The 23,603-nt window shown below is 43.6% G+C and overlaps 2 protein-coding genes across 3 annotated transcripts in view; one reads left to right on the top strand and one right to left on the bottom strand.

Annotated features, from left to right (window-relative positions):
* Window positions 1-23,059, top strand: part of Cul5 (cullin 5) — a 37,426-nt gene extending 14,367 nt beyond the window's left edge. For both annotated transcript variants that reach the window (XM_089570573.1, XM_089570572.1), the window contains exons 6-16: window positions 1,902-2,205; window positions 2,857-2,964; window positions 3,706-3,770; window positions 4,467-4,599; window positions 7,791-7,922; window positions 8,016-8,139; window positions 15,556-15,728; window positions 18,697-18,858; window positions 19,302-19,420; window positions 19,530-19,653; window positions 21,660-23,059. In XM_089570573.1, the coding sequence (XP_089426699.1) occupies window positions 1,902-2,205; window positions 2,857-2,964; window positions 3,706-3,770; window positions 4,467-4,599; window positions 7,791-7,922; window positions 8,016-8,139; window positions 15,556-15,728; window positions 18,697-18,858; window positions 19,302-19,420; window positions 19,530-19,653; window positions 21,660-21,854 (1,639 nt within the window). In that variant the 3' untranslated portion in view covers window positions 21,855-23,059. The remainder of the gene's footprint in view (window positions 1-1,901; window positions 2,206-2,856; window positions 2,965-3,705; window positions 3,771-4,466; window positions 4,600-7,790; window positions 7,923-8,015; window positions 8,140-15,555; window positions 15,729-18,696; window positions 18,859-19,301; window positions 19,421-19,529; window positions 19,654-21,659) is intronic.
* Window positions 22,970-23,599, bottom strand: LOC149358493 (cysteine-rich PDZ-binding protein). Its single transcript, XM_089570580.1, has one exon. The coding sequence runs from the start codon at window positions 23,476-23,478 to the stop codon at window positions 23,179-23,181; it is 300 nt and encodes a 99-aa protein (XP_089426706.1). The 5' UTR covers window positions 23,479-23,599; the 3' UTR covers window positions 22,970-23,178.
* Between the last annotated feature and the right edge of the window lie 4 nt (window positions 23,600-23,603).

Here is a 23,603-nt window from a genome sequence, read left to right as displayed (position 1 = left end):
TGATCCCGATCTGCCATTGGAACATACAACTCGCGCTCCCATTTTACCATTGGAATACGACTGATCCAAACCGAGCAGAAAAACTTGATCCCGATCTGCCATTGGAATTCACCATAAGTCAAATAACAGCAACCAAGCAAGCGGAAGAGAAACAAAATTACGCTAAGGCGCAGAAATACAACTAAACTAAGTAACAAAAGAGTACAAAGGGGACTGTCTATTCAGGATGGCTGAAGTTTTAGCTTATTACGGAATTGTTTTCTGTCTGTGCATTCGGCTATGTTTTCGGGTAAGGAATTCCATAAGACTATTGCATGAGGGAAAAATGAGCTACTCATTGCAAGGGTGCGGGTGGAAATTCGTGCTAGAGACTGGCTGTGGCTTAAACGGGAAGATCTTCGTAGTGGTGTTGTTAGTAGCTCATGTCTGGACCGTGGGTGATAATAGAATGCGTGAAGAAGGCACAAACGAGATATGATGCGGCGTGATGCGAGGGACGGCAAGTCGAGGTCTCTTTTCATTGTGGTGACGCTGGAATTTCTTGAGTAGTTCGAGGTGATAAATCGTGCTGCGCGGTTTTGAATGGCTTCGAGGTTAGTGGCGAGGTATGATTGTGACGGGTTCCAGATGGCTGATGCGTATTCAAGCTTTGGTCTGACGAATGTGAGATATGCTAGCTTTTTAATGTCTGAGGATGAGTCGGAGAGACTACGCCGCATGTAGCCGAGAACGCGTGAGGCTTCGGAGCAAATATGGCAATATCATCCAATGCGGTCGCGAAATGTTCTTTGTGTTTATGACCTCGGGTTGCGGTGATTTACTGTAAACATTTCCAAGGTAATTTCACCTACATGTCTTTCTTATTTTAGTTTCTGTTGTGCATTGTCATTTCATGTCCTCACGCAAAAACTTCATGTAACGAGAAATGATAGACTTTCAATTTCATAGTATATTGGTCAAACTTACTATTGTCATCATTTTGTCTAGATTTGAAGACCAAAGATTTCACTGAATTCTTAATGGCATGTTTGCCTCGGGTAGTCTGTGATATCTTCAGTTTTAGTTCAGATATTCAGAATCGAAGGCACTTTTGAAAATGGGAAGGACATGTCATTTTTAGCATGAAGCATCATGGTGAGGACACTGACTATTCATCTTATAGCATATGGTCAAACTTCAAGTGTAGTTTTCTCAGCTTCATGCTTTTTGCCGACATGGCGAGCCTTGCAGAAGTTTTCGCCGTGTTTTTATTCTGCTATTCCAGTTTATCTTAAAGCCTTGAATTCAGAAAAACTAAACTATGGAGCCATGCTATTTTTTTTTATGGCTGAGTCCACTAACATGTGAAATTTTGTGAATAATGTCAGCTAATTATACTTCATAACTGTGGGGCTTTTACATAATTGAACTTTATTTTATGTGATTATGTGCCTAAATAACAATATGAACAGTGTAGCTCCACAAAGAAAGTCTTTGGCTACAGCTGCATTTCAGTCAAACCAAAAAATATTGAGGGAAAGTGTCTTAGCAACCCGTAAGAAATTGCCTTATTAGGCTTCAGTTATTTTTCTGCAATATGGGCTCTAATTCAGGTATACTGAAACTAATTGTATTTTTTAAAGGAGAAGGAAAAATACATATACACAGCTGATTTGATTATGATGTCTCTAATAAAAATTTTAATTTTAAGACCAGCAGAATTAACAAAATTTACCTTAAACTTCTTGGAGATTTATATAAACGGAATTTACTGCAAAGGAATTCCACTGTAGCTGTGCACTCTTCTGCTATGGTCCCTTTTGTTCACTGTGGTCGCAGCCTTTACTGTATGACGAGCCACTGTGAGAAAAATTGCCTTTTGAATCCTGAGCACAGGTGCCCCACCCCCCTTTGGCAAACAGGTATGCCGAGCAGAAGCTTAAGGAGGAGGAGCAGCGTGCAGCCAAGTACCTGGAGTCGCAGTCGGGCTCGGTGCCCGCCCTGACTGAGTGCTGCGTGAGCGTCCTGGTGACGGCCTTCCGGGAGCCCATTCTGGCCGAGTGCCCCGGCATGATCCGTGCGGGCGAGACCCTCCGGCTGCAGCTCATGTTTGGCCTGATGGACCGTGTGCCAGACGGCGTGCTGCCCATGCTGCACGACCTCGAGCAGCATGTGCTCTCCCAGGGCCTGGCCGACATGCTGGCCTCCGCCGACATCATCACCCAGGTGGGCACACCTCCTTCCTCTTTCGTTGGGAGCCTGTGATGCTAAGGTGAGGTGGGCAGGAGTGTAAAGGTGCAATTGATCTCTTTGAGCCCACTACGAGATTGTCGAGATTGCCTACTATGTTGAGGCCTATTGTGTCAAGCTGTGTTGAGATTCTAATGCACATTAAGGAATCGCAGGTGGCTGAAGTTTACCTGGAGCACTCCACTAGACTGTGCCCCATAGCTCACTTGTAGCTTTGGCATGTCGAGGTTTTGTTAGCTGTAACAAGGCCTACATTTCTTTTGATGTCATTGGCTTTGTTTAGACTGACCGCCTGTTACACACATTGCTGTACATTAGTGAATTGATGTTGCGTGACAACGGGGTTGCCTTAATCAGATAAGAATGTTTCCTTCCAGTGTCATGAACATTAGCTGCTTCAGCAGCTCACTCATGAAATTTTCATTACAGTGAACGAAAAGTGGGTAGTTCACTTTCTTTGCTAACTCCTGAGAACACTATTTCTCATATTAGGGAGGTAGCAGATCACTTGTTTCTTTAGAACATTTGGACATAGGAGCTTAAATGTGGAAGCTGGCTGCTTGTCTCAGTTTTCCGAGCTGATGTGCTTCACCTCAAGAATACATCTCCGGCCTCTTTATTTTGCAGGACTCGGAAAAGTATGTGGAGCAGCTTTTGGACTTATTCCAAAGGTTCAGCAAGCTAGTCAAGGAAGCATTCAACGATGATCCTAGGTTTTTGACTGCACGAGACAAAGTAAGTGCCCTGGTGTATGCATGTGTTGTTTTGTATTTTGTGGTACTTTTGGAAGTTTATCATACAGGTTTTTACATACTGTATGAACAGGCAGGACGTGTAAAACGAACACATAGTTATGGTAATTTAGTCCAAATATTTGCTCTCTATTACTTGCATTCAACACACACATTCAAGTGGAAAGTTTCCATGCTGCTTGGTCGTAGTGCCAACCTTATGATTTGCTGGTGGCACCATAAATCTGCTGGGACATAGTATTCAAGTTGCATGATCGTGACTTGTCAGGAATTTCACGACTCAGTGGCATTGAATTCGTGGTGTGCAAAAATCATTGAGATCAGCAGTAGGAGCTTTCTGTGCAGCTAAAACAAAAGACGAAAGAAGTTCCAACATCATGTGGGATTCTGATGCAGAATGGCATTATCCTGATGTCTTGCAGAAGCTAAACATACAGTCGAGTGAGGGCGAACAGGGAGCAGATTTTTATCGCTTCAGATGCGAGTAACTTGGTCGTTCCTTCATCTCTTACAAAATTTCCTTGCTTGAGTATGTTCCTTAGCCAGTATTTGTAACTCTGTCACTCAGTGGTAAAGTTTTCATCTAACTGCGGTTTAGAGAGAGTCTTCAATGGCAGTTGGAGTTTAGGTCAAGTAGCCTACTCACAAGCATTGTTCTTACTCTTTGCATGGTTAATAGCTTTGCATCTACTTATGTCCATGACACTTCCTTTTTACTTTCCAGGCATTCAAGCAGGTTGTGAACGATACCTCTGTGTTCCGGCTTGAGCTTCCATCTAAGCAGAAAGGGTGGGTACTTTGCATGCATTTGATACTTCGTTCTGTTACTTAGTTTAGATGGAGCTTATTGCCTCAGGTTAGTGGCTGTGGGAGCTGTGGCACACACACAAAAAAAAGTGCTTACCGCTCACATTACTAGAACAGAAAACGCAGTGTTGCAGTTTTATTGAATGTCTGTTGACTGTGCATGGAATGTACTTATTGGCAGGTATGTTTTGATGTGTTTTGTATGACTGTAAACTTTTTTGGCTAAAATTATACCTGTGTCTAATAAATCTTCCTCTTTTTATACTGTGCAAGGTGAACTGGGTGGGCTGCCAGAGAAGTTCAGTCGGTCGGTCAGTCAGTCAAGCAGTCAGTCCGTCAGTCGAGCACTCCATCAGTTGAGCAGCCATTCAAGCAGTCAATCAATCAGTCAAACGAGCAATCAATTTACTAACTTAAGAGCATTTCAGGTTTTGCGAGGAATCTGTTAGTTTCAGCACCTTACTCTGACATGTGTAATTGTTACTGGCATTTGCTGAGTGAGTATACTTTTTTTAAATTTCATTTTGAAGTATATGATAAAATAAACGAGTTTTTCACTAGTCCTATTTTTTTTTCTTCATTTGATCTGTCATTCTTTTTAGCACTTTTGCAGTGGTGTTTGGGAGAATTGTGTGGATGAGCACCGCACTGAAGTTTTGTTTTTCTCTCCACCTCTAGGGTGGCAAACAAGACTCAGCCTGAGTCCAGGTGTCCGGAGCTATTGGCCAACTACTGTGACATGTTGTTGCGGAAGACCCCCCTGAGCAAGAAGCTCACATCTGACCAGATCGAAGCTAAGCTAAAAGAAGTGGTGAGTTCGTCGTGCATGCTTAGAGCAAGGAAGCATTTGTAATTGCGGTAGCAGTAGTAGTAGTACAGTCGAACCCGGATATATCGAATTCGAAGGGGATCGGAAAATAGTTCGATATAGCGAAAATTCGATATACAGATATAGGCTAAAACTGCACTCCCGATCATAACAAATTGTGGCTTACCGTTTGGAACAGCCACGAATCATATAGTATGGGCACGCAATGTGAAAGTGCTTTATTTCGCGGAAAAAAAAATAACTAATTTTGGGCTGCTTTTTCCACTGGGAAACGAAGTTCAAAACACTGGCCTCGATCTTCTCGAGACTGTCCAGGCGCGAGAGCGCCGAATCAGGCTGAACGCTGACGCCAGTTCAGTGGCTGTGCACGGACGCGTTTCTTCGACAACACAGTCGCCCTCGTCGTCGCTGGAATCGGCGTCTTGAACGCCAGCTATCCGGCCACAATGTCCTCATCAGAGAGGTCGGCTACCGCCTGAACTTCGCTGTCAGTGTTAATAAAGTCCTCAACAGTCACTTCGGACGGAACGGTGCCGGGAAAATTGGACAAGTCGCGAAACGCGTCGTCCAAGCACTCATCGTCATCTAAATCTTCCGGACATTCATCTCCGGCCACTTCAAGGCCTGCTTTGTCAAAACAGTTGGCTACTGTGGCCTGCGTCACGTCACGCGTTGAAACACGGGTACACACAAGAAAAACACGTGAGGCGCAGATGGAGCGGTCCGAGTGAAGCCTATGCTAGCGGCAGTCAAAAACGGGGGAACAAAAAAAAAAAGGCCCTGCACCTGCTGACTGACTGCGGAAATGTTCCCCGCATAGGCGGCTGAGGACCGGAAAGGAATGTCTTTGGGGAAAGCGCACCTTCCAGGGGCGCGGCGCGCCGTTCGATATATCCAGTGTCCGGCGAAAATGTAATTCGATATACAACGCTACTGTCCTATACTTTTACATAGTATTTTCAAGGGGGTAATCTGTGTGTTCGATATAGCCAATAATTCGAAATATGCGGGTTCGATATATCCGGGTTCGACTGTACTAGCAGTAGCTGTTGGCAACAATTATCATCATCATCATGACTACGCTCACTGCAGGGCAAAGGCCTCTCCCATGTCTCTGCAATTAACCCTGTCCTTTGCTAGTTGTGGCCACTCTATCCCCGCAAACTTCTTAATCTCACCCGCCCACCTAACTTTCTGCCACCCCTGCTACGCTTGCCTTCTCACTACTACATAACATAACATAACATAATCACTACTACATAAGCGGTTGTTAATCCCAGCATCGTTTTTTTTTTATGTGTGTGTACAAAGTCTAATAAAACACCTCAAAGAGCAAAAACTTGCCTAACTTGCACTTTACTCTGTCGGTCTTTTGTGGTGGTAAATATCGTGCAGCATTCGTGCTGTTCCAGCTTTGCGATTACACACAGCAGTTCATTTAGCTATTGAGGCTCGCACAAATACTCTATAGTATTCAGGCAAGTAATAAAACGTTTACTTGATTCGATCCAATTACTCTGTATTTGAGATCTTGGAAGTATGAATAACCTTTCTGGAATGCTTTCTTTTAGGAGTTCCATTATTATCTGGTGGTTTTATTATCATTTTTAAATATTGTACCAGGTTTTTCAGGGAAGCCCGCGACTAATTTTTAAAAGTAGGGTTTCTGAGGTAAAGAGAATTTTTTTTTTCTTGTGGTACAGTAATACCAGTGTTGGCGGATGTCAGAAAACAGGCGAATCATGTTACGTAGTAAACTGATTAACTAATTTCGAAATGTTCACTTTTGAACTGTTACCGATAGGTGTTTAATTGTAATTAGAGATTCGTAGCCGGTGTTTAGTAGTAGCCATATCAGCTTTTAGAATCTTGAAAACACGATTAACTTTGCTGCCATGGCACAAGAAATTTGGGTCATTTTTCACGTAATTCGAAGACCGTGTTCCCGTGGAGAGTGAACAGCGGCGCCCATCAAAACGCATGACTCCATGACTCAACTGCCACGGGACGTTCTGTGCCCTGGCCGTGCTGGAAGAGCAGTGAAATTGCAAGGAGTGGTGAGCACCACAGGGCAGGCCGGCCAGAGATTGTCACGTGGCATTCTTTCTTTTTTGCTAAAGTGGCCTCGTGGTTAGGAAAATAAATGCTTTTGGAAGTGTTTACCTTCATGCAACCTTTTTCTATGCATAAAAACTATTCATAATACTTATCTTTAAATCATTCAAAGAAAATACTGCAGTAAAACCTCGTTGATATGTTTTTAAAAAAAAATGTGGCCAAGAATTTATGATTCAAATCCCATAATTTTGGAAGGTGCAATTGTTGAATGAGGCACAGTGGCATTTTTTGACCGTTTTTCTTCGTAAAAGTATGGATTGGAATTTCTTGGCACAAGTCCTGAACAGCTTCTTTTCGAGTGCTTGAAGAACGGAGTCTGCATTTGTGCTGTCTTGGGCTTGAAAGGAGCTTCAAATTGCATCCGGTCTGTCGACAGCAGGGGCAAAAGTTGCCAAAATTTCATCCTCGTCATTTTCGGATGCTTTGCCTCCTTGCATTTATGCAAGTACTGCGGGGAAGTCGCCGCAGCGGCCGACTGTCACGGCGGTCTTACTTTTCATGCTGTCTCCCAGACCTGGAAAATCTTTGTAGTTCTTGGATGCTTTGCTTTCTTGCCCTTAGACACCTCAAAGAAACTGCTTCGTTTTTCCTTTTCATGTCGCACCCCTGCAGGAACGGCCCGCTCGTGTGTTATCTAATTTTTTTTTTGTATGCTTCGCCATTGTGCACCTGCTCACTGCAGAGAAGCCACTACTGCGAGGTGACTGTCGATGTATTACAGCTATGTTGCCTGCGTTCTCCCCGTGTTTGGTCCACTTGTATGTTTGCACACACGCAGTTGGTCACTAAACATGTCATACGACCAGAATTTGTTGAAATTTTTAATGTTTTATCTGGGAAATCATTTTATCTGGGAACATATCAACTGGAAGAAAAATAGCATAACTATGGAACATTTTTATTCACTGCAATTTTAGGCGCATGAATCTGGAGCATATCAATGAGGTTTTACTGTATTTTCTTTGAATTTGTTTTCAATGAAAAGCACTGTTTGCGCATGCTCTTAGCTGCTGTTAAGTTCTCGCACATATATATATATTTTTTTACATTTTCAGTTACTAGTGCTGCGATATGTACAAAACAAGGATGTATTTATGCGGTACCACAAAGCCCACCTGACGAGGAGACTCATCTTGGACTCATCAGCAGATAGCGAGAAAGAAGAGAACATGGTCGAATGGCTCAGGGTCAGTACTGTGTGCACTGCCTTTCCTCTGCATCCACATGTACGGTGAAATTTCTTGGCTTTAATCGGGGCTGCTTTATTTTTCTCGCTTCAGGATGTTGGCATGCCAGCAGACTACGTCAACAAACTAGCGAGAATGTTTCAGGACATCAAAGTTAGCGAAGACTTGAACCAGCAATTCAAGGATGCCCACAGAAACAGCAACGAGTTGCTAGCTGGTTCGTGCTGTTCTCATTGTCTTATTGCCGTTTCTATTTAGAACGGGATCTGCTGTCGTGGCTGTGGCTTCAGCATTTCGGCTACTTGGCCCAGGGTTTTAGTACAGTCGACGACTGATTTTTCGGACTCTAGGGACCACAAAAACAACCAAAAAATCGGGTAGTCTGGAAAATCAAATTTCACCTAAAAAATCACAAACTTATTACCAATATGCCAGAGGAAGCGACCAGTTGTATTGCACACATTCTAACGCTCCTCATGTATATTTCACCGCGCGATATACAGTCGACGACCGATTTTTCGGACTCTCTAGGGACCGCGAAAACGACCGAAAAATCTGGCAGTCCGGAAAATCAAATTTCACCGAAAAAATCACGAACTTATTACCACTATGCCGGAGAAAGCGGCCAATTGTATTGCACACATTCTAAAGCTCCTCATGACTATTTCGCCACGCGAAATACCGTATAAACGCGTATAAGAGCCGCACTTTTTTTTTCCAGATTCGAGGGCCAATTTTCGGGGTGCGGCCCATACATGCAATATGCGAAAAAAAAAATTTTTTTTTAAAGTAAAAACACACCAACCAGGGATGAGCGACATTTATTCTACGTTCAATCGTCACTCGCGAAGTATTTAGACTCCTGAGCTGGTGCTGCGCCCTGGTGCACGCTCATGCCAAAAGAAGCCGCGCAGCATGTCCGCTGTCAACGCGTAGCCGTTGTTCCGAAATTCCATCACATAGAGGAGCAGCTCTTCTTCCAGTTCAGGAAACTCGCACGCCTTGACTTGGAAAGCGCGCTTTTTGCAGCTTGTGTTTCTCTTTTGGTTGCACCATCATCGGACGCACTTCTCGTCCACGTCGAATTTCCCGCCCGCCGCACGCTTACCGACCGCGTTAGAGAGCTAACTCCCAGCCGTGTAGCTTAAGGTGCTTGCCCATCGCGCTAAAACTGCGAAGCTCGGCGGCAGCACGCGAAAGCCACTATCACGGCGAACGCGCTAACACGCATGCTAACACGCCACGAAAGGCTGGAGCTGGCGATACTGATGCCGATGTGAACAGCGGAAAATCGCGACCGCGAAAAATGTTGATAATGATCACGGCGCCATCCATAGGGCACTTCGAAGCTCCGGTGCGCGCGCGTGGCCTCCGCGAACGGCGCAGCGCCGGAGCAGATCGCGGCCGCGATAAGATCCGGCGGCGCGCCCGAAGCGCGCTTCGATCGCGGAGGCCATGGCGTGCGCGTAGCCTCCGCGATCGTATTCGTGTTCCGTGTTCGGGACTAAAGACTCGGCACAGATGAGTTCGTGACCTCAGACTACGGTTCAAGTTCGTACGGCGGAAGACATTCAAGAACAGTACGAATTCGAAACCATGCGAGCACAATGTGCCGACATGCGGAGAATTTCAGCATTGCAAGAGGCTCCCTTTAAGCTTGAATTTAGTTTTGTTTGATCAAGTTTTCGATCTCTCCTGCAGTTTGAATTAATGAGGTTCCACTGTACACATTATATGGCGGCTTGGGTATTGACGGCGAGTGCGAATGAGGTGCGAAAAATCGAGTGGTCAGTTGCAGTGCATCCGAAATTTCAGGCTTTCTTATACATTGGCTCTATGGGTCATGTCTCGGTACGGTGAAAAAGTCCGAAAAATCAGGCGTCCGAATTTTCGGACGTCGACTGTATTGCATCCCATCTCTGGCGGCTGTGTTTTGGACGGAGTCAAAATACATAATCAACCGCATGCTGTGCAATGTTATTGCGCGTTAGGGGGGGGGTCTTAAAGCTTTTTCAGCTATTTTTGGGATCAAGTGTAATGCAATCATACAGTCATATTCAGTTTGTTAGGCTTATATCAAATATGCAGTCAGTTTTTAACCATGTAAATTATTTCTCAAGATGTTACACATTTACATTCCTATGTTTGCAAAGATAAAAAAGAAAGGCCACTTGTCAGAAAACTATTATTAACATGTGATTAGGTAGTATTACAAGGAATGCATTGTTGGAAGTACTTTTCAGAGTAAGTCAATATTAGTTATTTTACAGCATGTAGAAGTTCTGTGCTGATAGAACTGGTTAACGAGCAGGCCAAATTAAAGTGTACAAAAAACTTTTTAAGCAAGCATAAATTGAGAAATTTGCCCCTAACATTGCATGCTTCAATCATTTAGCAGCATGTTGCATGTTGCGTGACTATTGCTCTGTCTGCTCTAGATGTTGAAAGATCCTTGTTGTAAAGTTGCAAACAGTCAAACATTTTCTGTGAAAAGGAGAAAAAATTAACAGAGGTGTGATATAAATTGCACTTATAGATTGAAATTACAGCTAATACTTTATCCAAGAAATGAAGAACTTCATAAGTAGGTAGAATATAGACTGCGGGTTTCAAAAATCCTTATTTTGAAAAATTGATTTTTTTTTTTAGATTTTTCGTCCCCAAAGATCTCCATGCCGGCTTAAACTCCCTGGTGGTCAAAATTAATCTGGAGCCCTCGGTTGCGGTGTCTGCATGGCACTTAGCTACATACAGTACTACTCATTCAGAATGCTGTAACGCAACATTTCTCAGCGCATGAATGTTGTCTGTGCAAAAAACTGCTCTGTGACATGAGCAAATCATGTAGCTGTTTGCAATAAATCATGTATATGAGCATTTTTCACAAAATAGCTTACTAGTAGCTTCATTCTCTTTTTTGTATGTTATTGCTGTTACAGACATCAGTAGGAACGACAGAATGATGGCAAAAACAACTAATTTAAGATATTTGCAGAAAGTGACTATTGCATATCTTCCCATGCCAATTTTTTCATCTTGAATTTTGGCTACGATGTCAACTCACATTTGTTCCCTAATCCACTCTGCTCTCTTCCTATCCTATCATTTTTCTTTCTACCATACAGGTTAGTGCTGGTCAGGTACCTCTGTTACATGCCGGGTGTTTCAGCAAACACTTTCAAAAATTCTCATAAGTAGAATTTTCTTGGTAAAGATATGGCTTTTGCAGCATAGTATTACCATTGTTGGTGGACACCAGAAAACCGGTGAATTGTATTAGGTAGTAAACTGGTTCACTAATTTTTAATAATTAATTTTTTAACTATTACAGTTAGGCACCTAGTTGCAATTAGATATTTGTAGCCGGTCATGAGTAATAGCCATATCAGTTTTTAGAATTTCGAAAATGCGATTATCCTCGGCGCTGTGGCTGGACAAAATTTGGCTTTTTCGACTAGTTACGTGCACTGGAGGGGATGCTTTGCCTGCGTGCTTTCGATAGCGCATGTATTTTTCGCACGATGCAGCCAAACTTTGTCGAGCCACAGCGGTGAGGGTAATTGTGTTTTCGAAATTCTAAAAACTGATATGGCTATTACTAATGACCGGCTACAAATATCTAATTGCAACTACGAGCCTAGCTGTAATAGTTAAAAAGTTAATTATTAAAAATTAGTGAACCAGTTTACTACCTAATATGATTCACCGGTTTTCTGGTGTCCGCCAACATTGGTAATACTATGCTGCAAAAGCCATATCGTTACCAAGAAAATTCTACTTATGAGAATTTTTGAAAGTGTTCGCTGAAACACCCGGTATACTGTGAGCACATACACGTATACAGTGAAATCCTACCTTACAATACTTTCCTCTTGAGGGATATTGGTTGACTGTTATTAATCGCCTGAGAATTCCCGCCAGGTGCCCTCCACCGCACTCTCATTCTCCTAGTGTTTCATTCTCACGATCCGGATCTGCGATCACTACCTGGTCTAAGTAGATGTATTCCCTTACCACTTGGAATGCTTTGCAGCCTATCATAAACAGTTGTTCCCTTCAGAGTCTCTTGAACGTTTGTTTAAATTTCTTCATATTAACAGTGCACGTTAAAGAACCCCAGGTGGTCGAAATTTCCGGAGCCCTCCACTACGGCGTCTCTCATAGCCTCAGTCGCTTTGGGACGTTAAACCCCATAAACCAACCAAACCATCTTCATATTGATTTTTAAACCCGCAGTTCTGCTTTGCCTATCTAGATTCTCAATCATGCCTTGCTAGTTGGACCCTGAGGTATGGGTATGAAACTCAGCAGTGGATACGTCGGAAGTTATTTGAGAGACAATGCAGATGTGCATGACACAATCTAGCTCAGCAAAGCTACCCACAGGGCAGCGACTGCTGTCACTGTTGTGCTACCATTGCTTGGTATTTCGTGGTTCTCAGTTCTGTACCCCTTCAGCTTTCTATGCTTTCTATATGCCAGATAACTTTTCCAGTGCCAGCTTTTTGTCAGCAGCTCATGCCACATTCTTTCCTAGTTTGAAGCCACAGTCTCCTTTGCCCTTGTAAAAACCATGTGTTTGGCTTTATGGTCACTGAAAAGTTGGCTTCTCCACGCAGCTCATAAGCCTGGTGGCGAAGGTTGCTTTAGCTGTCTTGAAGAGCTGGTGAAAAAAAAAAAATTAATTCTTACTTCTTTTTACTTTGGTTGAGGCTATAATGCAAGGTGTGCTCTGAAACAAATGATCCGAGGCAAACATTTTGTGCTATATTCGTGCAAATGGAGTAGTCATCTGAATTCTCTTGAAAGTAAAGACCCTAGTGACAAACGAAGTTCTACTGATACCTTCACACGCCTGCTTTGTTGTCCAACTTGCTAACATTCTTTGATGGGATACTGGCACCTTTGTAAACCAATGTTTCTAATAGTGCAAGAAACGTTTTTAGTTTTGAGTAATGCTGAGCATCTATTATGGGTCTTTCTGTTGTTGCAGTATTGGGCTTTCCAGTAACAAAGTGAGCATCAAGGCATCTTTTGCAGAAAGTAAGGGGGCTTTAGACATATGCCAGTGTTCTGCTTTGTTAAGGTCAATGGAAAGCATTGTACAAGCTGTGTCGTAGCACTGTTTCACCTGAACAAAGCTGAGTTATTGTTTTAGTAAGCCTCTGATGCCTATTGCATATCCAGGAAATTTGATTCGGGCTGGTTTCATAACTTGCAAGTGGTGAATGTTTTGAATCATACTGATTATCGCTACTTAGATAGAAAAGCATCCTTAGTCTCTTAACCTTCGCTTGAAGAAAAGAAAAACAAATTTAACTCATTCTGTAACCCTTGTCTCGTGGGTGTTATTGAAGTTTAGGAGTCCAGGATATGTGGCATTATTTTCCTGAATTCTTTCATTCATAAAATTTTTGTTTCTAGGAGGCATAAATGGTGAGCATTTAGCGTTGTTCTGAGTAAAGGTGTCGCCTTGAAAGGCATTTACTGTCTTTAAAACATACCGTATTGTGCGTTTTTATCGTAAAGACTTGCAAAAATTTTCCCGCCTCAACCACTCGATTGTTTGCGGTGAAACTGCACACAGAGCTTGCGCAATACGGTAACTTTTGTATCGTAGCAAGTTTTACAACGGTACTTACTTAGTTGAGCCGTGCATGATACAAAATCGTAGTTGTCTGCGTAGAGATCGTCGAACCAAAACCCGCAGACGCCGTTTTTTCGCTGAAAGGCGGCAGTGGCGCCATCTGTTTTCAGCAGTGAAAAGCGTCATGACAAGGTGCCGCGGCGATTTTGCAAATAATATCATCTGAAAGGTAAAGCCTCGTTTAATCAGTTGTTCTGATATTTCTTTTCGCTCAGTTAGCTGAAAAAAATGGTGTATTCAAAGGGCACGCGTACAGTGTAGGCACGCGCTTCATGCAACGCTCACCTCGGCTACCTCGGCACCTTGTCGTGACGCTTTTCACTGCTGAAAACAGATGGCGCCACTGCCGCCTTTCAGCGAAAAAACGGCGTCTGAGGGTTTTGGTTCGACGATCCCTACGCAGACAACTACGATTTCGCATCATGCACGGCTCAACTAAGTAAGTACCGTTGTAAAACTTGCTACGATACAAAAGTTACCGTATTGCGCAAGCTCTGTGCACAGTTTCACCGCAAACGAGCGAGTGGTTGAGGCGGGAAAATTTTTGAAAGTCTTTACGATAAAAACGCACAATACGGTAGTTAAACTTCAGGTACTGTTATTATTAACTCAGCTCTCAGCTTATTAGGCTGAGAAATACTTGTTGCCCGTATTGCTTTAGCTAAATGGAGCACAGTGAAAATCGGACAAAAAGGAGGCCATACTGTGTTATGGCTATATGGCGACAGGTCACCAGTGGGCTTCACATGTTAGTTTTTAGTAGTGTCCGCATGTCCCCATAGGAGCCAGCAATAGGGCCAATGGCCAACCCTGCCCTGTGCCACTTCAGTGCCACAGGTGACATGTTGTGAGAATGCAGGTGAGTTCCCAGGTATCACAGCAACCATGTGAACAGCAAACGTGAGGCACTGGTCTAGTCTGACTATGGGAAGTGAAGCCAGAGATACCTATCCGATGGGCTGGTTGACAGTTCGCATGCAAGGCTGTTCTTGCTTCGTCTGACTGCTTGAGATGGGCGTGCTGCTGCACATAATGTGATGCAAAAGAAAGGCAAGTAGTGCTGAAACAAATATAATTCAGGAATTGCTGCAGAAAAAATTCTCAAATATACATGATCAGTTGTCATAATTTGGACTGAAGGCTATCGACGAAATTGGAAAACCAGCTTACTCCATGCCTGATTCTCCTACCTCCTCCTTCCCCTCATCTTCTTTCAGTGCGCGTAAGCGTTGGATATTCAGTGACTTATACAACTAGCAGGTGGCAGGTTGAAAGGCAGCTCAGCTAGGGCATAAATCTCCCTTTTTGGCTATTTCTCCTAACTCAAGACTGTTATGTTTGAGCGCACCATCAGCGTGATCAAATCAATTTCTCTCTATCTTCTCTATTTCTGCATCCTTCCTTTTTGCTCTGCTTTCTGGAGCAGACAGGAGCTATACCTGTTCGTTCATGTTATCCAAGCAAATACTAATAAATAGTAATTCATAGGCAGGACACCTTCTTTCCTTTGTAACCTTTTTACTGTAGACAAAGGGGAAAAAACTACATTGTCATGCAGAGTGAAAGTGTTGTAGATGTTTCGAGTGGGTTCAAACCAGGTGTGTGTGTATGCTAATGATATCACAGTTGAGGCCATTGGTTCCTTTCATATCATGCCTTCAGGTAGGGGTAGTGTAGGCCATCTTTGGTGCCTGTTTTCTTTGAGGCTTTATCTTCTGGTTCTTTTTCTTTCTACAGACTACCAGCCAATGGAGCTCATTGCCAACTGAAGTGATGAGCCGCAGTACTGTAGACGTCTTCTAAAAAGCAGCCTACCTCCCTTCCTCTTTGCGCAGTAAGGCCTAATAGCTACTGCAGGACTTCCTTTTTAAAAATAAAGACCAGAGACGTTACGTGGTTCTCATTCAGCCTCCCTTCTTGGCTTGAAGTGCAGCACTCTGTGGACCTCTGTGCTTCCTTCAGATTGCCTGTGGTTTTGCGTTGCAGACTCAATCAACATCAAAATCCTGAATGCGGGTGCGTGGGCCCGGGGGAGCGAACGTGTCCAGGTGTCACTTCCCCTCGAGCTGGAGGACTTCATCCCCGAAGTGGAGGAGTTCTACAGGCGGAAACACAGTGGACGAAAGCTGCAGTGGTATCACCATATGTCCAATGGAACGGTACTTGCTGCATATTTTTTTCCCCTTGTAATTTTTTTTGCAAGAATATGTTTAGTTTTCTTGCATCGATCACTGCGGTGATGTTCTAATGACTATGTGAAACATATTCATATGTCGGTTATTTAGTAGTTTTGAATGCTGAGGAATTCAGCTGGTATTTTCAGTGGAGCCTTCTGGAATCCTCATCCATCCAGAAGGCCACACACAGAGACAGACAGACTTTGGGTACAAGTGCCACTCTTTCTTCTCTTCTGGCTGTTGAGGTACAAAACTAAGCTTGATGCATCTGGAAGCCCATAACATACCAGATTTCATGATGTTCTCTGACTCTACGTGCTCATTTGAACAAAAGTAACCATGAGCCCAGTAATGCCAAAATATATACTCCCTCAATTTGTAAACAAAAATTTCAGCAAACTTGTCATCAAAGTTGTAGGTACTAATTGCGCACAAAAGACACACACAGGAAAAAAAAAAACACGAGGGAGACTGAATTTTTGCGCTCTTTCAGTCTCCCTCGTGTTTTTTTTTCCTGTGTGTGTCTTTTGTGCGCAATTTGTACCTACAACAGTATGCACCAACTCGCCCAACAAGAAGTTCTTCTTAACTACTTGTCATCAAAGACACAATAAAATATTCTCACATTAAAATGAAAGTGGGATGTGCTCAATGAGTTTGACAGCGAGGTGAGCAGGAAAGCAAGACGAGGTTAAGATAGCTTAGTAGTAACGAGTGCAGGTCTCTCGCATAAAGCGGTTCCGAACCATGAGCCAAAGCATCATTATGGTGTGGTTTGGTTTGGTTCAGTTTATGGTGTTTTACGTCCCAAAGCAATTCAGGCTATGAGAGACGCCGTAGTGAAGGGCTCCGGAAATTTCGACCACAAGTCTAGCACCAAGTCACATTGCTATCTGCACACGTCTGCCTGAATTCTTATTCAGAATAACTTTGGGTGACGTGACCACGTCTGCCAGTAAAGTTGTCTGCCAGTATGTTTTGTCGCGATCATTTTCGGCTGGATTTCGTATCATTCTGACTTGTCACTGCAATATACAGCTTCCATATAAACTTCATAAAGAAAAATTTGTCCTTCGGGATTCGAACCCCGCGAGCCCAGGGTGGATACCAGTGTGTAATTACACTCCCTTATAACAAATCTACTCCATCTTGAGGGATTCCCCTAAACATTTGACTTGGTTGACTTGATGTTAAATCAGTATATGCATTGCAGTCCTCATAATGAAAACAAAATGATGTTCCTGGCCCTATGCGGAGAATTAGGCAGACCGTGTGATGCTCTTCTGTTTGCTGTTGCAAATGTCCAGTGGGAAGATAATGGCCAGCATCAGGAGATGCATGTTGCTTATTTGTTCTTTGTAGCACTTTACGAACTTAACTGGAAGACACACTGTGGGCTTTAAAGGGACACTGAGGGCACCTCTATTCAATTATTGTTCTCAGTAAAAATTGAATTTAAAAATCTTCCTGCCACTTAGTTCATGCACGTGAAGTCAACACTGAAATGGACTGGTTGCCACTATTTCGAAGAGAATGGCATTGTAGCGTGGTAGCCTCTGGGATCTGTGCCCATAAATCGCTGTTAATGCATGCATTTTGCCTGCGAAATCGACAGGTGATAGCAGCACCTTTATTTCATTTTTTGGTCTTTTCTAGCTCTGTTTTTGGTTAGAGTAGTCACTTTAGCCGCCGCGGTGGCTCAGTGGCTATGGTGCTCGGCTGCTGGCCCGAAAGACGCGGGTTCGATCCTGGCCGCGGCGGCTGAATTTCTTTGGAGGAGAAATTCGAGGCCCGTGTACTGTGCGATGTCAGTGCACGTTAAAGAACCCCAGGTGGTCGAAATTTCCGGAGCCCTCCACTACGGCGTCTCTCATAGCCTTAGTCGCTTTGGGACGTTAAACCCCATAAACCAAACCAAACCAAACCACTTTATGACAAGAACACAGTGTGCTATCCATACAAGCCAACTCTTGGTTGTTCTCAGTGTCCTTTTAGCCCCTTCTTCGGAAATGTTATAGCTTTACAAACAGATGCTGCAGTAATTGCTGCTTACTTCATGTAAGCAGGACTTTGACATGAGGGGTTGTGCTTACAACGCAGGTTCAAAGACACTGGAACTGCACTTGTATGTTACATTTGATTATTGAAGATTAGCAGCCTGCGGAGGGTGAGGTTTGGTGAGAAGTAATGACTGTACAGAATTGACTGTGAACTGTGTGCTCCAGTATTGCATGACCTGTGTGCTCCAAAAGGTGCAGTGCTGTTTTATGATTGAAACACAATGAAAGCACATTATCTCTCTACTGTGCAAGTGAGCGACAAGTCAGAAGTTATGCAACAGCTTTTGTCAGTACAGACTTGTGAGGGAGAGATCTTTGTTGCGGGGTTTTTATGCGAAGCATATTGCTAGAGCTACCACTCACTCCGTCGGCGTGGGACCCCTAGACGTCACACCACGTGACACCTTGACGTCACACCACGTGACACCGGGACGTCGTCGTGACGATGCCATCGCACAGTCGCCGGAATGTCCTCGAGCGGCATTCCCGCGCATTTCGAACACGCGTTCACACTCGGTGTAGGTGAAACGCTCGCTCCACCGGGCAGGCAGACGCGGCTTCCGTGGCAATCCAGGCGCTCACCCAACGCGCGTCTCGGGGTTAGTCGGCGTTCCGCTGTAGCCGTGCCGTTGTCTTCCCCCACAACGAAGGCTTCTAGTGGTTGTATTAAAATGACCAAGTATGCAACCAAGGAAAGCCATGTATTACCAAGCCTAGCCACCAATATGCTTCGCATCTGACTAGGCTTAACCTTAGCTAAGCCTCAGCCATAATTTTTTCTCCAGCTTTCAAGTTGGTGGCCGATGGCAGTGCTGCCAACAGAAAAAGGAGAAAAGGGAGGGAGTAACGTTTCTATTGTATTCCTTTTTTCTCCCATTTTCTTTTCCCAGATCACATTTTGTAACCAAGTGGGCAAGTTTGACTTAGATGTGACAACGTTCCAAATGGCTGTCATGTTTGCCTGGAACCAGCGGCCATACGATCACATCTCCTTTGAAAACCTCCGGCTAGCCACAGAACTTCCCGATGCCGAGCTTCGGCGAACGCTTTGGGTATGTTGTACTGCATTGTCATGGGCATCAATATTCTTGAAATGACCACATTATCTGTGTTTACTTCAATGGCATTGGTTGAACAGATTGACAGAGTTTCTTGAAAGCTTTGGTTGGCACTGTGATGTGCATATTACATTCAGTATCAAAGGACTGTTATTTTAGTTTCTTGAGTTTTGAATATTATTGTACCTCAAGCGAGGTAGTTTTAATATATACATGACTGCAGTGGTAGAGGTAATTTAAACTTTAGCATTTGTAATGAAGCAATAATTTATAATGATGCAAGAAACGCAGTGTACCTGACTCATTGTTGTCCTTTGTTTTAAAAAAATTGAGTGCTCCAAGTATATTGCTAGAAATTTTGTTACATTTCTGCATTTCTGCTTCGTTGCAGTAGTCTTGCTTGTTGGTTTCTTACTGATATTTTATTGCTGTCGCAGTCACTGGTTGCCTTTCCCAAACTGAAGCGGCAAGTCCTTTTGTGCGGGTTCGAAGCAAAGTCACCCAAGGACTTTGAAGATGGCACCCAGTTTTGGGTAAACCAAGAATTTGCAGCCATGTGAGCCATGTTTTTGCTGCCCTGTGTTGCTTGTAACATGTTTGAATGCTTACAGCACTTCTAATCCTCTGCATTTGTGCTTTCTTTTTTTTTTTTTTTCCATTTGCAGAAAGAACGGCAAAGTTCAGAAACGGGGCAAAGTTAACTTGATTGGAAGGCTTCAGCTGTCCACTGAGAAAAGCAAAGAGGAAGACAATGAGAGCATAGTTCAACTCAGAATATTAAGAACACAAGTATGACATTTTGTTTCTGCTTTTTGTGATGGTGATGGCTTTTCATGGAGCAGCTTGTTTTGAAATGTGGCTGCTTGACTTATGAAATCATTGAAATGCCATTTCACATTATCATGGAACATACGTCGGTGAAAACATCGTGTGGAGACACACGGCAGGCATAAATTTGTTTCACAAAAGTTGGGCAGAGTTAGAAATTTCAGGTGCTGAAACAATGTGATCTTAAAGGTGCACTGAAGAGGAATCTGAACTCGTCTTTTTGCCGCGGGAACTCAATCTACATGTTCCGAGCATTCTTAGAAACTTCGACTTATTGTCCTGTGTGGCCGATTTCCCTAATTAAATCGAATTAATGTCCGGCTCCCGCCTTTATTTTTTTAATTCTCCCCGTACGGTGGGCGGAGTTGACCAACGCATGGAGTGCCTTTCAGCCAGCCCTGTGGAGGCTTTGATTTCGCTTTATTTTGTTTTTTAGGTTTTTGTGAATAAATAGCTTCATTCGCAGATAATATAGCCGCAAAATAAGCCCGCAAAAATAAAAATACGCGCGGACTATTTGCTTGTACGGATTACTACGTATTACTCCGCCAATGGCAGAGCGGCAAGCCGCCATGGGACTGGGTGAAAGGCACTCCACGCGTTGGTCGACTCCGCCCACCGTACGGGGAGAATAAAAAAAAAAAGCGGGAGCCGGACTTTTAATTCGATTTAATTAGGGAAATCGGCCACACAGGGCAATAAATCGAAGTTTCTAAGGATGCTCGGAACGCGTGGATTGAGTTCCCGCGGCAAAAAGACGAGTTCAGATTCCTCTTCACTGCACCTTTAAAGGGACTCTGAAGAAGTTGAAGCCTGTATTGATAGATTATTGTGTTTTAATGACTAAGATTACATTTGCTTGAAAATGGAGCCCAGAAAAGGGCAGAAAATAAAATACAGGCATCGCTGCCCCTGGATTTTTATGCAAGCGAACTGCAGTGACGTCAAGAAAGTTCTTTGCATGTAAATTCCCAAGGATGGACTACTCCACCATTCACTTTGAAGCAGTGATCACTGAGCCCTTTTACATCGGGAGTTTGAGTGTAGTCTCTGGAAAAAAAAAAAAAAAAACAGTTCCATTTTTAAATCCAAATTTCTTGGCAATAAACATTTTACTGCCGAACAAACATCAACATCGCCATAAAGAGCCATAACAAAAGTTGAACGGAGTTGTGCTTCATGCGAAACGCTCATAGGTGGGGTTGTGCAAGTTGCAAGGAAGGAATCCAGTGAAAACGAAGCAAGCTTAGCCACAAGGCTCTGCTCTATACGTCATCAGTGTGTGCTATATTAGTTGGTTACGCTGCTGCAGAGGAGCACAGTCAATGACCCCAGGTATGACATGGTTGCGGTATAGTATTGTGGTTTACCTTCTGCTGACATTTCATGCTTGCTCTCGGCCCAAGCAGGGGTTGCATTTTGCAACATTTTGTTATCCCTTCTTTTGGAGGTCTGTCATTAGGTGCAGCTTGGCGTTTACATAGGCCTTGCCAAACTACATCATGCTTATATCTGCACAAGCACACTCATGCTGCCATTTATTTTTATAAACATCCCCATGCTGCCATGTTAGTAGGCATGCTTATGATATTCAAAATTAGCTGTCCAGATTGACCTCAGGTAACTTTTTCGAAAGATTGAAAACTGCAGCACCGTAGTCTACAAGCAGCGATCGTGGTAGAGTTCTGTTTGTCGGTGCTAGCCGATGCCACTGAGTGATCGAGTGCGACTACGTAAAGAGAAATTGGAGCATGCCTCCTGCATTTAGTCAGTTACTTCCACACTGCCTGTTGCTTTTGTCATGATTGACGTCGCAACCGAATGAAATGGAAATAAAAAATTACAAAATACAGCCCCAGCTATTCATTTCGCATGGGCAGTTTCCGTCTGGAAATTAGTTCTGAAGCATAAATGGTATGATCCAGCTCTCTACAAGTTATTTTCATCTTTGCCTCTGCCCCCCCCAGGAAGCCATTGTGAAGATCATGAAGATGCGAAAGCGGATCACCAATGCCCAACTGCAGACAGAGCTGGTGGAGATACTGAAGAACATGTTTCTGCCTTCCAAGAAGATGATCAAGGAACAGATTGAGTGGCTTATAGAGCACAAGTACATGCGTAGGGACGAAGAAAACATTAATGAGTTCATCTACATGGCTTGATCCAGCCACATGCGCTGGCGCAGTGGTTACGCAAACATGCGCACACATGTGGACTGGTTGTGTGCTGCAGAGTGTCCCGGTTTTATTTGAATGCCCATCGAGTGACTTACTTGCCTTCAAACCAGGTTGTTGTAGGCAGCAGTCAACTTGGTCGAGAAGGAAGGCTGTGCATTGTTCCTCGTCGGAAAGTTGTTTTGCCCAAAGAGGTTTAGGGATGGTGACCACCTTGGTCGGACGTGCCATTCATTTACGATGGGATTTATATTGAAGACAGATCAGCCAGTCTGTCTTTTTCTGTTGAAAAATGTTATTTAATCAGTAGTAGGCCCGTTGAACAAAGCGTTGTTTTCCTTCCTATATTACTTTTTTTTTTTTTCACTGAATGTACTGCAAAAGAAATTGTGCATGTACAAAATTTTTTCTGACCCTTAACAAGTTGACATGTTTGCTTTCCCCATAGGGCTCTGGAATACCTAGCATTGTTAAACCAGTATGGCACTGCCGTGGCCATTTTTTTTCTTACTCTTGATGCTTCCGTGATATGTTCAAATTTAGAGCATGTCTGCCAGGCGCAGTCAGTTCCAGTAGCACAGATGGCAAATGATGCATGTGGTTATGTTGAGAATGTACAGGCTTACATTGCAAAATGGAAAGAGGCGTTTTGGAGTTCAAGAGCACTTGGTGAGGATATTGCATTACTGGAAATTGTGCTGCGATTCAGGCATTGGCGCTGCAAATGTGCACAGAAAATGTCTTTCAAATGTGGGCTGAACGAGTAGGCTTGCATATTTTTTGTCATCCCTCAAATGATGGCTCCATGTAATTGGCAACACAAAGTAAACTTAACTGTATGGTCATGTAGCACTTGGAGATTCAAATGTCAAATAACTGTTTTAAAAACCAGCTGCTGTAGCAAACGAAGGAATTAAGTTCGTGAATTTTGGCCACATGTTTTTCCAAACTAATGTAATTTTAGCGTTCGCACATAATGCCTAAGCAAATGCAAGATAAAAAGAACATAGCTTTTGTACATATCTATTTATTACAACTACTAGGCCTTCACCGACAGAGACGTAACTTATTTTATCTGACCGTGTTCAAACAGTAGGCCCGCAGAAAGAGGGAAGAGAACGGCAATTTAGTGCATCAGTGGGCGCCTTTGTAAATATGTTTTACATGTGAATAAACAACTTTGGAACAACACAGCCAACGTCTCTTCGTGACGTGTGTGCGCAGCACTGACGTGGGTCCATAGCAGGAATAAAGGGCGCTTCGTGCGATGATGGTGTATGGCGCAGGAGTCCTTGAACCGGGTATCCATCATTCAAGTCGATGACTGCCTGTAGTTCTTCGTCTCCAGAATCTTCTTGCCGCACATTGCGCAAATGCCTTTCTTGTACGCGCATCCCTGGCAGTAGTTGGAGCCAACCTGGTGCACCTTCTGGCGACAGATGCGGCATTCGGCGAACTTTCCGTAAGGAGTGAACCTAGCCTTCTTTGCTGTCAGCGCCTTGTTTTCGTTGATCATCCTGCCGCCACCTTCAGTAGTGTTCCGGGCTCCGGCTTTCCATGGGTCGGGAGTGATCACTTTTCCGAGCTTCTTTTCACATTTTTCACACACCATTTTGCCACTTTAGACGAACGCAACGTTTTTCCTTCGCTTAAAACTTCGTCGCTTACAGTACTGTGCGCGAGAACACAGCAGCTGCCTGCGACATAACTTGGATTGCCTTGGATCGGCTCTCCTTG

This window comes from Amblyomma mixtum, chromosome 2 (assembly GCF_055824585.1).
Source record: "Amblyomma mixtum isolate Tamu chromosome 2, ASM5582458v1, whole genome shotgun sequence".
Taxonomy (NCBI): Eukaryota; Metazoa; Arthropoda; class Arachnida; order Ixodida; family Ixodidae; genus Amblyomma; species Amblyomma mixtum.
The sequence above is the reverse complement of the archived record's forward strand: the minus strand, read 5'-3'. Positions and strand labels throughout refer to the sequence as shown.

Coding starts and splice junctions, on each gene's coding strand:
- LOC149358493 (XM_089570580.1), bottom strand. CDS start 23,478: ATGGTGTGTGAAAAATGTGAAAAGAAGCTCGGAAAAGTGATCACTCCC.